The 14,056-nt window shown below is 50.7% G+C and overlaps 1 protein-coding gene across 1 annotated transcript in view; it reads left to right on the top strand.

Annotated features, from left to right (window-relative positions):
• Nucleotides 1-14,056, top strand: part of LOC140680874 (uncharacterized) — a 989,054-nt gene that overhangs the window by 402,847 nt on the left and 572,151 nt on the right. Inside the window, 1 exon segment of the mRNA XM_072919755.1 lies at nt 6,303-6,534. Coding sequence (XP_072775856.1) covers nt 6,303-6,534 — 232 coding nt within the window.

Below are 14,056 nucleotides of genomic sequence, written 5' to 3'. Positions count from 1 at the left end.
AGTGTAAGTCCAAGTGTTCTGGAAGAAGATGAGAGGTGGGCACCCTGAGGCCAAGCCAGCCAGACCTGACTCTCCTGATACCTTTCATCTAGGGGCTATCCTTGGACACAGGGCATTTTGGAGGTGGAATCTCAGTTTTGGCTGTGGGTTCCTGGATAGGAAGAATTATTTACATTAGGAAGAAAAGCACAGAGCCCCGGTGTTTCAGAGGCACATGAATGCCAGCCCTCAGGAAGCCAAGGCCAGCCAGTCTTGTCAGTCCTGGCAGCTTCTGTCTGGGAGCTATGCTTGGATATAGGGAATTCTGGAGGCAGATCCTCAGTTTTGGCCATGGGTGCCTGGTCGAGATGGAAGTTATTTTCTCATAAGAAAGAAAAGCACACGGTCCCAGCGTTTCAAAGGCAGTTAAGAGGTGACCCTTGGGTGGTCAAGGCAGTCAGACCTGTCTCTCCTGGCAGATTTCATCTGGAAACAATCCTTTTACATAAGGAAATTTGGAGAAGAAATCCCAGTTTTGGCCCTGGTTCCCTGGAGGAGAAGGACAGTTCTCTCCCATAGGAAGGAAAGCCCAGAGCCCCAGTGCTTCAGGGGAGATGAGAAGCAGCCCTCAACATGCCAAGGTCTGCCAGACCTGTCAGGTAGTCCCCAGGAGGCCCAGCCAGCCAGACCTGTTCCATGTTCCCTTGGTTCCATGGACCCCACAGTGTCACAATGGTCTCCTTGGTTCCATCAGGCCCTGGAGTGTCACAATGTTCCCCTTGCTTCTGCAGTGTCACAATGGCCCCGTGCTTCCATGAGGCCTTGCAATGTCACAATGGCTTCATGGTTCCACAAAGCCCTGATGTGTCACAATGGCCCCTGGGCTCCGTGTGCCCTCGCTGTGTCACAGCGGCTCCTCTGTGACACTGTGGCTGCACAAGGTCACCATGGACCCTTGGTTCCTTGGGGTCTCTGAGTTCACAATGGTCTCCTTGATTCCATGAGGCAGCACAGTGTCACAATGGCCCCTTGGTTCCATGAGGATCTGCAGGGTCACGCAGGTTTGTGACATTTGTCTTTGCTGCCCCTCACATCCCCCTGCCCCACAAACAGCCCCGAGCCACCCGTGAGGGACAGGCCCTGCTGTGCCAGGCTGGGCTCAGGGCTTGGCCTTTCTGCTTCCCCCAGCCAGCCCAGGCCTTGCTCAGCATTGCAGTTCCCTGATCTGAGCCTTGGCTCCCTGCAATCCTGGCCTCAAGGATCTGCTCTCACCAGTCCCTGGGGAGCCTTTGGCAGTCCCTGCCCTCAGTGGGGCTCAGTGATGCTCCAAGGGACTTGGAGTTTTGCTCCTGACTCCTTGAGCAGCTTCTTCACCCTTCTCTCAGTGCCTGAGGGTCCTGGACTCAGTCCCAAATCCATGGTGGGGATCATCAAAATACAGAAAGCCCTCACGGGTGCTTTGTCTTCATTAAATTGTTTTCATCTCTTCAGGGCTTGTGCAGCTGATTGAAGTCAGTTTGGAGTTCTATTAAGGAGGAAGATTTCCAAGTGCACCTCATGACCTTTTTTCCTTCAATCAAATGTGTATTTTTTTATTTTCCAGTTCAGAGAAGAGCTGATAGAAGCATTCCCCAGGTGATCTTGACACTGAAGTTCTCCTTAGGAGGTCTGGGCATGTAGAAGAATGAGTCCCCTGAGGACTGACCCTGTTTCGACAAGCTGCTCCTCACCCCCAGCCTCACCATGTCTGAAATCGCCCACCTGGCACTGACATCCCTGTGCCCTGCAGCAGAACCTTGTCCCTGAGCTCTGCAGCTCCATGTCCCAGCCCATTGCACCGTGTCCCACCTGCTCTCCTCAGGGCTCTGCCTGCACACAGGCCCAGGAGAAGTTTTCCTCTTGGGAAAGAAAGAATGGAAAAGCCTGAGCAGGTTTCCTAAACCACAAACCCCACTCAGGAGCCACCTGCTCAGTACAGGCTGCCTGGAATGGTGTCACCTTTCTACAAGGGACAGTGTGACCAGAAATGATCTCTGGAAGCAGAATTCTCTGAGACTCCCAGTTGAAATCTCTGTCCCACTCCTTTCCCTGGATCTCTGTTTCAGATGGAAGCTGCTGGTGCCATCCTCACCTTTAACCTCCCTCTGGAATGCAAACAGGTGTTCCCAGGTGTGTTAAGCAGGATTTGCTCAATGTTTCTATAAATCTTTTGTGTCCCCCATGGAACGAAGGGGCCATTTTGGCACTGAGGGGGTGACGTGGAAGCAAGGAGTCAATTGTGACCCTGGGGTCCCATGGAACCAAGGGGCCATGGTGACACAGCAGGGCCACGTGGATCCAGTGGTCCATTGTGACACTGTGGATCCAAGGAGACCATGGAGACACACCCAGAACCTCATGGAACCAAGGAGTCCATGGTGACCCAGCGGGGCTGCATGGAGCCAATGGTCCATGGTGACACTGCCCATCCAAGGAGGCCATTTGGACACTGCGGAAGCTCATGGAGCGAGGTGGCCATTGTGACACTGAAGAACTTCATGACACCAAATATCCATGGGGACACAGCAGGGCATCATGGAACCCAGGAACGGCTGTTGGTGGTGTGGAAACTCCTGGAACCAGGGGCTGTTGTGGCACTGCAGCACCAACACAGCTGCTGCACCTTGTCCCCTGCCCTGCACAGCTCCTTGGGAGGCACGGCAGGAGCAGCACCCTGGGAGCCTCAGGATTGCCCCTCTGGGATCCATGGCACACACTCCCAGGGGCTGGAATTCCAGTTCCCAGCCAGGAAAAGATGTTCCTGCCCTTGAAGGCAAAGCTCTTATGGAAGAGCCAACAGCCAAGTGGAGCAAGATCCTACAGTGACATTTCACTGCCAGCCTTCCTAACTTCACCCATGGTTGTCGTAGCTCATGGATTGGGAATTAAATCAGGGTAGGGTCTTTGGTGGGAGCTGCCCTGGGTCAAGGGAGACACAGAGAGAGAAACAGCGCAGGCAATAGAAGGCAGGAGAGAAAGGAGATGTTTTGGTTTGGAATGACAGGTGTCTGCTAAGGGAGGCAGGAGACTCTCCTGAAATGGAAAAATGTAGACTCTTTCCTTCTGAATAGTTATAAATTTGAAATTAAGGGTAGCTCTCAGGTAAAAATATGGGAGCAGGAATAACAGCTTTTTATTAGGAAAGAAAATGAAAATATGAAAAATTCAGTGAACAAAAACAACACTGAGAGAGCCAGAATACAACCTGACACCCTGTTGGACAGGGTGTTGGCCACAGTCCAATTGGAATTGTGGCTGCAGTCCTCCAGGAGTGTCAGGTGTGATTCGCTGGAGAAGTGATCCTGTAGAAAAGGGTGTCTTCTTCTGAAGAGGAAGAGGCAGCTGTTCCTCTGAGAAATCCAGCCCAGAAAAAGCTGTGTTGGTGGGCCAGAATCTCAAGATTAGATGCAGGTAGGAATGCTTGGCTCCTCCCTCTGGGCAGAGCATCTCACAATGGGATGTTACAGTTCTTATCAGTCATGCAGTGACATTCAATAGCCCATTATCAGCAGATATCTCCCCTAAGGGAGGATTGATTGTGGAAGAGATAAGGAAAAACTGCCCACTTAACACAGGACAACTGCCATACAGATGGCAAATAGAACACATCTTGCTTTTTAGTCTGGGGCAGGAGGTCACAAACAAAATCAGCTGAGAAGGCGGCACTCTGAAAAGCAAACCAAAATTGACAGAAAATGAATGGAACAGAAATCAATAATTCTGGAAGTTTTATTTACTATCAAAATAAATCACAACCACCCAGACCCACACAATCTTAATCCCACAACCTCAAATTTAGATCTCACTTCTCCCGATCTCCTTCCAACCCCATCTCACCCTAGAGGCTGTGGAATTGAGTAATTTTGGCATGGGACTGAGGTGGGAACCAGCCATTTTGAGGTGGGATTGAGCCATTTTGGGGTAAGATTGTGAGGTTTCCAGTGGGATTGAATAATTTTGAGGTGACAGAGCAATCCACCTTGTCTTTTGGAGTGCAAAGATATGGAGAATACTACCAGATATCCCCCAAGAACCCACAAATCCTCCAGAATACGTTCCCAAACCATAAATTCCACCTCAGATACCTCTTAAATGGTGGGACTTTTGACATCTCTGGTCAATACTCTTTTTAGTCATTTTTCAGGTGTTTTAAGTGATAAAGACAAATCAGAAGAAAATTAGGGCCAAACCAAAACCAGAGATCCCTTGAGCATCCCCTGGGCACAAGACAAAACAAACTCAGCAGAAATTAAACTTAACCCTACATAAAATGCCTTGAGGAAGATTTGCTCTTCCCACAAGTCACTTGTGATGGAAACACAAACAAATCCCAAACTATAAACCAACAACAGAAGCAATTCTGTGGCAGTTCCAAATTTCATCACTTCCAGCACAGCTCCAACTCAGACGCTGGCAGGTTCCAAAAAAGAAACATGGAAATTTGGCCCAATACAGATTATTAAAAGGAAGGGAAAGCTCTGTGTAGCTGTCATAAAGGTGACGGGAATGAAGAAAAGAATGATTCTCATATTTGGAAAAGCCCCCAAGCCTGCGAATTCACTAATTATTCGGGAGTTTAGCTACTTGAGCTGGGCTTCTTGTAGGACTTTAGTAGCCTTGTGTTCCTCACCTTGGGGTGACTGATCCTGGTCAGTCTCACTGGTATGATTTGCTCCCTTTCCTCCAGTGACTTTAACGAACTTTTCAGGGAAGGACAGGAATATATTTTCTTTACACTGGCCACCCACAACAGCCATTTTCCTCATAAGTTCTCGCAAAAGTTGCTCAGAGGAAGCTGCATCCAAGTTTCCAAGAGTTCCTCCAGAAAGAGGCAGAACCTCCTCATAGGAGGGAACCAGGCTGTTGTCAAAAAGGCACTTGGGGTCAGACAGCAGTGCCCTGAACTCACTGTGCAAAATAATGTTGCAAGCTGGTTAATAAAATTGTTAGAGAAATGCCTCTGCCCCAATTAAGGTGCTACCAAGACCAAATCCAAGGTGGATTTTATTGAACAACAAATGTGAGGTAGAGAGAGGGATGGAAAGAAAGAGAAAAGGGGGGAGAGCAAGGGAGTGACACAACAGAGATCTCCCCTGGGGTGGGGCAAGTGTGACATTGTCCCCTGTGTGCGTGTCCTTCCCAGGGTGGGGGTTTTACACCTGAGCCAGTTTGGGTAAGGGAGGTGGTGTTCACCCCCACCCCGAGCAGGGAGTGCCTCACTGTTTCAGGTTACAGTGTCAGATGTAACCAAAAGTGTTTTCAGTCACCATCTCCATAAACTGTTATCAACAGGTGGGGCAGTGTTCTTTATCTCTTCCATGGCTCAGCCCTGATAACGCCCTCCAGGGGCCATCTTCTGTTAATGGGCCATTGAGTGTCACTGCAGGACTGATAAAATTACATCATCCCATTGTGGAATGCTCCGCCCAGGGGGAGGAACCAAGCATTCCTACCTGGATATAATCTCACCCTTGCAACACCACGACCACCTTGCCTACTGGATACCCAGAGGTCAAGAGCTCCATAACCACCACTGGACCTTCAGAGGAAGACCAGACCCTTCTACAGGATCACCGCTTTGACAGAATCACGTTCATCACTCCAGCCGGACTGCAGCCACCATTTCATCAGACTGCTACCACCACCCTGACCAGCGGGGTGTCAGGTTATATCCTGACTCTGTCCGATTAAGCCACTGTTTCTGTATCATTGCTTTGATCTTAATTTTCTTAATCAATTGTGATTCTGGCTTAGACTCTCTCCTTGGTTTGCCTTCCACCCAGGACAATACTGAATCTGCTCATCCCTTGTTTTCCTCCCAAAACAGAATTTCCCATCCCCAGCCCTTTGCCAGATGGAGGAGAAGGCTGTGAGGAAGAGGAAGGAGCCCTGGGACACCGAGGCAGGTGAGGAGGAAGTCAGTGCCCCTTTCCCCCTCTCTCCTGTTCCATCTCCCGGCCCAGCCTGGCCCCTGGCTGCAGGACAGCCCCGCTGCCGACGCTCTCCTGACGGGGATGCACTGGGGGGATCTCCTTACCCTTCCTTGTGGCACGGAGGCAAATCCCATCCTCTCTTTGTCCTTCCTACCCCAGAGCAGGAGCTGATGATGGAGACCAGGAAGGACAAATCTCTGCAGCAGAACCTCATGGAAGAGGCCGATTTGAGCAAGTCCACAGCGCAAGAATCCAACAGGGAGGAAAAGCCCCGGAGATCCCACACAAGGAGGGGCTGCAAACCCAGCCCAGGGTGCTCTGAGGAGGAAAGGCCCACTCTGGGTCAGGAAGGTGGGCAGAGCTTCAGCCAGAGCTCGGAGCTGGTGCTCCCTGAGAAGCTTCACGATGGGGAGAAGCCCCACAAGTGCTTGGAGTGTGGGAAGAGCTTCAGGCAGAGCAACAGTCTGAAACGACATCAGATGATCCACACTGGGGAATGGCCCTACGAGTGTGGGGAGTGTGGGAAGGGCTTCAGCTGGAGCTCCCACCTCATCATCCACCAACGCATCCACACAGGAGAGAGGCCCTACGAGTGTCCTGAGTGTCAGAAGAGGTTTCACACCAGCTCCCATCTCCTTGTACATCAGCGGATTCACACGGATGAGAGGCCCTTCCGCTACCCCGACTGTGGGAAGGGCTTCAAGGAAAACTCCACCCTTGTCACCCACCGGCGCATCCACACTGGGGAGAGGCCCTTCCGCTGCCCCGACTGCGGGAAGGGCTTCAAGGAAAACTCCACCCTTGTCACCCACCAGCGCATCCACACTGGGGAGAGGCCCTACATGTGCCCCACATGTGGGAAGAGGTTTCAGAGCAGCTCAAAACTCCTCCTGCATGAGCGGGTCCACACCGAGGAGAGGCCCTTCCTCTGCTCTGACTGTGGGAAGGCCTTCAAGGAAAACTCCAACCTCATCAGGCACCAGCGCATCCACACTGGGGAGAGGCCCTATGAGTGTCCCCAGTGTGGGAAGAGCTTCACCCAGAGCTCTCACTTGACCCAACACCAACAGAGCCACTGGTGAGGGAAGCCCTGTGAGTGCCCCAACTGCAGGAGGAGCTTCGTGCACTGCTCCAGCTTCATCCCCCATTGAAGAACCCACATTGGGAAGAGCCCTGGTGATCCCTGTTACCTGTGATCCATGCTGGGAAGATACCTGTACCTTCTCCTGCCCCTGCCAATGACCTGATGTGGGATTGAAGAACATGAGGGTCTGGCCATGGCCCTGTCACTACATTCACTCCCACCTCAGGTCATTGCCAGGGGCAGGAAAGGGACTCTCTCTCTCTCTGACAAGGTTGTCCTTTCCAGGCAGGAGGAGACATGTGGCCAGGAAGGTAGAATTGATGGTGATGTAATTTCCCCTGTAAATAGTTTTTCTTATCCCTTCTGTTGTCAATATTTTTCTGTTCCAGTTTGTTCCTTATCTCGTTGCTGTTCCCAGTAAATTGTTCTTATCCCAGCCTGGGATCTTTCCATTTTTTTCCTTCAGTGGAAGGTGGGAGGGCAACGAGCACCAGCGAGGTTTTAGTGAGAGCAGGAAATTGGGGAATTCCATTCCTGAATCCCGGCCTGTGGAAACCGAGCATCCCAGCTGGTGCCAGCCCTGGTGGCCATGGCAGCAGCCTTTGGAGCGGGTCCCTGGCTGGGGCTGAGGGAACCTCTTCACTCTGGTGCCCAGGGACAGGAGTGCAGGGAGCAGCTGCAGCTGAGTCGGGGCAGGCTTAGGTTGGATCTCAGGGAAAGGTTTTTGCCCAGAGGCTGCTGGGGCACTGCCCAGACTCCCCAGGGAAGGGTCACAGCTCCAGGGCTCTCAGAGCTCCAGCAGCGTTTGGACAGCGCTGCCAGGCCCAGGCTGGCAGTGTTGGGGTGTCCTGTGCAGGGCCAGCAGTTGGACTCGAGGATCCTGATGGGTCCCTCCCAGCTCAGCCACTTCTGTGCTTCTGGGATCCCATGACCCTGGGAATGGGAGTGCCAGTGGTTGCCATGGAAACGGGCTCTAGCTGCAGGCCTGAGCTGGTGTCCATGGCAACCACCCCTGGCATGGGGTCTCCGTGGAGCTGCCCAGGGACTGACCATAGCAACAGGGGCTGGTGATGTTTGCCATGGTGTCATGGTTTGACGCTGGCACAATGCCAGCGCCCCATGAAAATACAACCTACCAATCAAATGCTGTGAAATGTGATCAAGAACAGAGCAAAGCAGGCCAAACTTAATAACAAAGGAAAAACTTTATTACACTACTACTACTACTACTATAAAAGGAAAAGAAAGGAAAGGAAAAAAAAACCCCACAAAATTCGAAATGAAAACCTTCCAAAACATTTCTCCTCCCTCCACCCAACTCCACCAAACCCCAGCGAGACCCATTTGGATCTTTAATCAAGTTTTCACCCTTCAATATAGTCAATACTGAGTCCATTGGGGAAGAGAGGAGTCCCCCTTGCACCACAGACCCCCAGGAAACACAGCTGCCACCTCTTGTGTTTCCATGTCACACGTGGCACCGCCCAGACACACCGGCCAGTGTGACATTCTCCTCTCCATGTCACAGTGCTCTCACCACCGTGCATGGACAGAGACTGCTTATAGGGCCCCTTTAAGGATGCTTTGCCAAGGACCACCAGGAACAACAGTCCAGTATCACAATTCGGGACTAGAGTCCCCCCCATTTTCCCCTGGGGCCGAGGGTCCAAAGACAGAGATTGCCTTTTCTTCTTCTCTGAAGATGGAGGGCATCCTCACAGCCTCCTCAGCTCTCTCTGTCCATTCCAGAACTGGTAGTTGCTGAAGAAGGTCTCTTGGCTCACCAGTGCATCCCCCTAAAATGCAGTCCCTCTTGAAAGAAAGAGTGGTTCAGTCTATGGTAAACAAGCAGAGTCCAGCCAAAAGCCACTCTATCATCTCCCCCCCGCCTTCTTCTCTGAACATCTGAGGTTTCAGGCTGTCTCTCTTCAAATTGAGGAGGAGTAATATTTCATAAAGCCTTCATTTCACAGGAAAGGGTTAAAATTCCTGGACTCCCCGGACGGCTGCAATCTCAGCCCAGGACTCTTTCTCTAGTCTCCCACGCTGGGCATCTTCCCCCCCCCTTCTCCTTCTCCTCCGCCGGCAAACTCCTAGGTGTCTGCTGGCTCTCTATCTCTTTTCCCTCTGGCTTAGGGGAGGGGGAACAAAGACATCCCAGATGTTCTCCACCCTTCCGTCCGCAGGAGCTGGCCCAGCTCGGTTCCGATCCTTCACCCCCTGGCCTACCTCTGCAGGCCGCATGGCTCCCCTCCCCCACCCAGCCCGGGCTGGGCAGGGGAAGTCTGTACCTTGCGATGACCGGAACCAAAGAAGGACGAGTCCTCCTGGGAATTCCACTTTTAACCCCTCTGTGTTCTCAGAGGCGTGTCCACCTTCAATTGGTCACCCCAAGTGTCAGTATCTAAACCTGACCCCTGACTGGATGGAGATCTTCCTTTCAAAAAATAAAAATTCTCTTCCCGTGTCAAACCATGACACATGGGAACTGAGCATAGCAACAGGGGCTGGTGATGGTTGCCATGGAAACTGACCATAGCAACAGGGGATGGTGATGGATGCCATGGAAACTGACCATAGCAATGGGTCCTGATGAGGTTTGCTGTGGTAATCCAGGGCATCCCTCTGGCTGCCCTGGAAGTTCTGGGACCCTGGCAGGGGGTCAGGAACCCCCCTGGACAGAGCCCCCAGAGACACTGTCTGTGATCTCTGTCCATGGAAAAGAGTTTTCAATCTTACAGGATGAATTACACACTCTGAGTGTTTGACATGAGTAATAATTAGTGTGACACGGGTGCAAAAGTAGAATTTTAGGATTCTAGATAAGGGGTTCAAAGGAGGCAAGATGGAGGAAATCGTGTGTGTCCTGTCCTTTTTCATCTTCTTCATGCCTTCCATGTTTCACTGCAGTGTTGGCATTTTTCTATTGGTTTAGACTGGGGACACATTGTTCAACAGAGGTGGTAGGTATTGGCACATTATTGTAAATATAGCACACGTAGTTTCTGGTATATATTGTTTGTAACTTCCCACTGAGGGGCAGAGCCCTGCACGCTGCCCCGCAAGAAAGGCCTACTTCAGGTCAGAGAGAACATGTTATAGATAAGCAAGAATAAACAACTTTGAAAACCAGCACAGATGAATTATGGCTTCTTCTTTGGCAGAGGGGCTCAAAGACAGGGACTTTCTACAATTTTGGGATCATTTAAAAGCCACAGATTCTGACATAAATGGCATTCCTGGCTGGGCTTGTACCACCAACCTTTCAGTTAAGAGCCGACAGTTTGCATATTAAGGTTCAGATATTTTGACAGGCCCTCAGAGGGGTTTCATGGGGACTTTCTAAGTGTCCCCAGGCTGCCAAAGAGCCGGGATGTCACAGGCACTCACAGGGGCTCCTGTCATGGGCAGACTGGGAGCTTTAGCCAAAGTTTATTAGAGAAGCTCCTGTCAGGTCAGAAGGCACAGAAAGGACCCCCAATAGCCCCTATAGATCCCCAAATATCTGCAAGGACCACCAGCCTTTCTAAGCCTCTTTTTGTGAGAGGAGCCTTAGAGCAGCAGGTTCCAATCCCTACCCCTGACAATTCAAGACCTCGTATGTAAACAATTATAAAGGTGGAATTAAAACTTTACACAATTCTCCCTTAGCATTAGGAATTGTAAACCAGTGTTGGGGGTTGGGTTTTTCCTTTCTGTTTGTTCCTTATCATAGGCTGATGTTTATCGGCTGATCCCTTATTTTGGGAGGAGCTGCTGCTCTTGGAGATGGGAGTTTCCACTGCTGCTGCCAGAGCCTTGGCCAGAGCTGTTACTTCTGTCCTGGGATGAGCCCCTGCTCCTGAGAACAGCCACTAAACTGGGACCTTATTTACACCTGCCCCACTAAAAGAGAGACCTATCCCTGTCTGCTCTGGTGTCCAGGATCCTGAGCTGGGCTCTCTCTGCCCTGCTTGGAGCCCCTCACCCCCTGCCTGCCGAGACATCCTGCCAGCCCAGCTGACTGCTTTTTGCCAGTCCTGCTGGGGCACCGAGCTGACTGCTTTCTGAGAGTCCTGCTGGGGCAGCGGAGCCGGCTGCCCCGGGGTTTGTGAAGCAAAGCCTCTCTCCAGCCCTTCCCCCTTCGGACAAAGCCGCCATGGCCCCGCGCTGCCGAGCCCGGCCGGAGCGCCCCCTGCAGCCGCGTGGGGGTCAGCGCACCTGCCCTGCCCCCGGAGCCACAGCGCCCCTGCTGGCTGTGCCCGGAACTGCACCGCAGGGAAAGCGCCACGGCCCAAAGGCCGGGACTGGGCTCTGCTCTGTTTGCTGCTCGTGCCGCAGCTGCTGCTGCTTGTTTGCTTTGTTATACACACTAGGAAAGAGCTGACATTCCTATTCCCATATCTTTGCCTGCCTGAGAGCCCCTTGATTTCATGACTCTAATAATTTGGAGGGAGGGGGTTTACATTCTCCGTTCCACAGGAGGCTTTTTGCTGCCTTCCCTAGCAGCCACCTGTCTTGTAAACCAAGACCAGTTTTGGCACCCGATGTGCAGCCTGAGGGCATTGAGAGAAACAGGGTGAAACAAGAATAACAATTCTTGAGTAACATGGGGTTTTTTTGTTGCACTGGATATAGAAACCTTGTTAGGTGTCACCATGTGGTCTAGCTTACCCTGGTTTGGGTTGCACATGGTTGTGGCTACATTTTTCCCATCCTATAACTATGGCAAATCTGGCTGATAATCAATTTTTTTGATGGGTTAATATGGTGAGGGATTTATGGATTTTTAATTTCTTCTGGACGGTGGGCACACAGATTCGAGGCTACCATACACTAACTGTATGTGTTTGGAATTACTTTAATAATGGTACCTGCTGTGAGGAAATGACACCAGGGGAAGTTTTCTCCCAACTCCTCAGCCAGCTCTTTGGGTCTACAGTGGTTGGTGTTCCTGCTATGCCTGTTAAGCCTATTCTGTTCAGCATTCAGAGGTAAGGGAAGATTGACTTACATAACTATCGTAGCAGGGCGTCCCCAGCCTGTAATAATTAGCACTGACTCCATGATTCCAGAAGGCTGATCAATCCCTTTATTACATTATCCTATACTATACTGCTGAGAAACACTCATCGCTCTTGCAGACAGTCCGATACAGACAGACCAGACTGGTTAATTGAAATCCAAACACCATCACCATTGGCCAATTTAGAAATCACCCTTTGATAAACAAATCTCCATAACACATTCCACATATGCACAACAAGAGTGCAGCAAGTGAAGATAAGAATTGTTTCTCATTCTTTTCTCTGAGCTTTCTCACAGCTTCCCAGGAAAATCCTGGGAGATCTCTCTCTCTGCTCATAGGATATGTGATTACCACAGGTCAGTTGTGACAATTCAGGTCCAAGGGCACCAGGGTGACACTACAGAACCACAGGGAACCAAGGGTCCATGGTGACCTTGTGCAGCCGCAGTGTCACAGAGGAGCTGTTGTGACACAGCGAGGGCACACGGAGCCCAGGGGCCATTGTGACACATCAGGGCTTTGTGGAACCACGAAGCCATTGTGACATTGCAAGGCCTCATGGAACCAAGGAGACCATTGTGACACTGTGGGGTCCCATGAAACCAAGGGAACACGGAACAGGTCTGGCTGACTGGGCATCCTGGGGATCACCTGACCACCTTGGCATGTTGAGGGCTGCTTCTCATCTGCCCTGAAGCACTGGGGTTCTGTGCTTTCCTTCCTATGGGAGAGAACTGTTCTTCTCCTCCAGGGAACCAGGGCCAAAACCAGGATTTCTTCTCCAAATTTCCTTATATTGCAAGGATTGTTTCCAGATTACATCTGCCAGGAGAAACAGGTCTGGCTGCCTTGACCACCCAAGGGCCACCTCTCATCTTCCTTTCAAACACTGGGATCATGTGCTTTTTTTTCTTCTGAGAAAAAAACCCATCCATCTTGGCCAGGCACCCATGGCCAAAGTTTGGCATCTGCCTCCAGAATTCCCTATATCCAAGGATAGCTCCCAGACAGAAGCTGCCAGGACTGACAAGTCTGGCTGGCCTTGGCTTCCTGAGGGCTGGCACTCATCTGCCTCTGAAACACTGGGGCTCTGTGCTTTCCTTCCTAATGAAAAGAACTCATCTTCCTGTCCAGGCGCCCACAGCCAAAACTGGGATTCCACCTCCAAAATGCCCTGTGTCCAAGGATAGCTCCTAGACGAAAGGTATCAGGAGAGACAGGTCTGTCTGGCTTGGCCTAAGGGTGCCCACCTCTCATCTTCTTTCTGAACACTTGGACTTCGCACTACTCTTTCCTACAGGAAAAAAACATTCATCCTGTCTAGGCACCCATGACCAAAACTGGGATTGGAAAGGTCTAGATGATCTTGGCCTCTTGAGAGCTGTTTCTCACCTGCTTTCCAAACACTGGGGCTCAGTGCTTTCCTTCCTATGGAAAAGAACTGTCCTTCATCTCAAGGGGTTTGTGGTCAAAATTGAGAATACTCCTCCTGATTTATTAAAGAAATATGGATATTGATCTAGTATCAATATCCAACTGTGACGGACAAAAACTCTCTAACAGTTTAAAGTTAGAAAGTGTATGTTTATTCGACGCCGGGCAGCGTGCGGGATAGCTCCCAAATACACACCGCACCTTCCAGGTGATTACAGAGTCTTTTTATCCATACAAGCATTGAATATACAAAATACAAATGCATATTCATAATTTTGGTACATCCCATTCCCCGCTTTGTATGCTAATCACTCCAAAAGCTATTAGCATGCGTAGTTTGTCCCTTGAAATGGGTCGGTGGTCCCTTTTATGGGGAGGGGTCCCAAAATGAGGAAGTAAATGAAGTCTTCCTCGTTCTGACCTTTCTACCTTTTCAATGCGGGTATGACAAATGAACTCTTGGTAGAACTCCCATTCCTTGTCTTCAATTGGTTTCAGAACAGAGGAGGCCCACAATTGTCTTATGTTCCTAAAAGCTATTTATCAGTTTCTATATTCTTCATTATAAACCCAGCTAAC

This window comes from Taeniopygia guttata, chromosome 30 (genome assembly GCF_048771995.1).
Source record: "Taeniopygia guttata chromosome 30, bTaeGut7.mat, whole genome shotgun sequence".
Classification (NCBI taxonomy): Eukaryota; Metazoa; Chordata; class Aves; order Passeriformes; family Estrildidae; genus Taeniopygia; species Taeniopygia guttata.
Note: the sequence above shows the minus strand (reverse complement) of the source record. Positions and strands in the feature narration are given on the sequence as shown.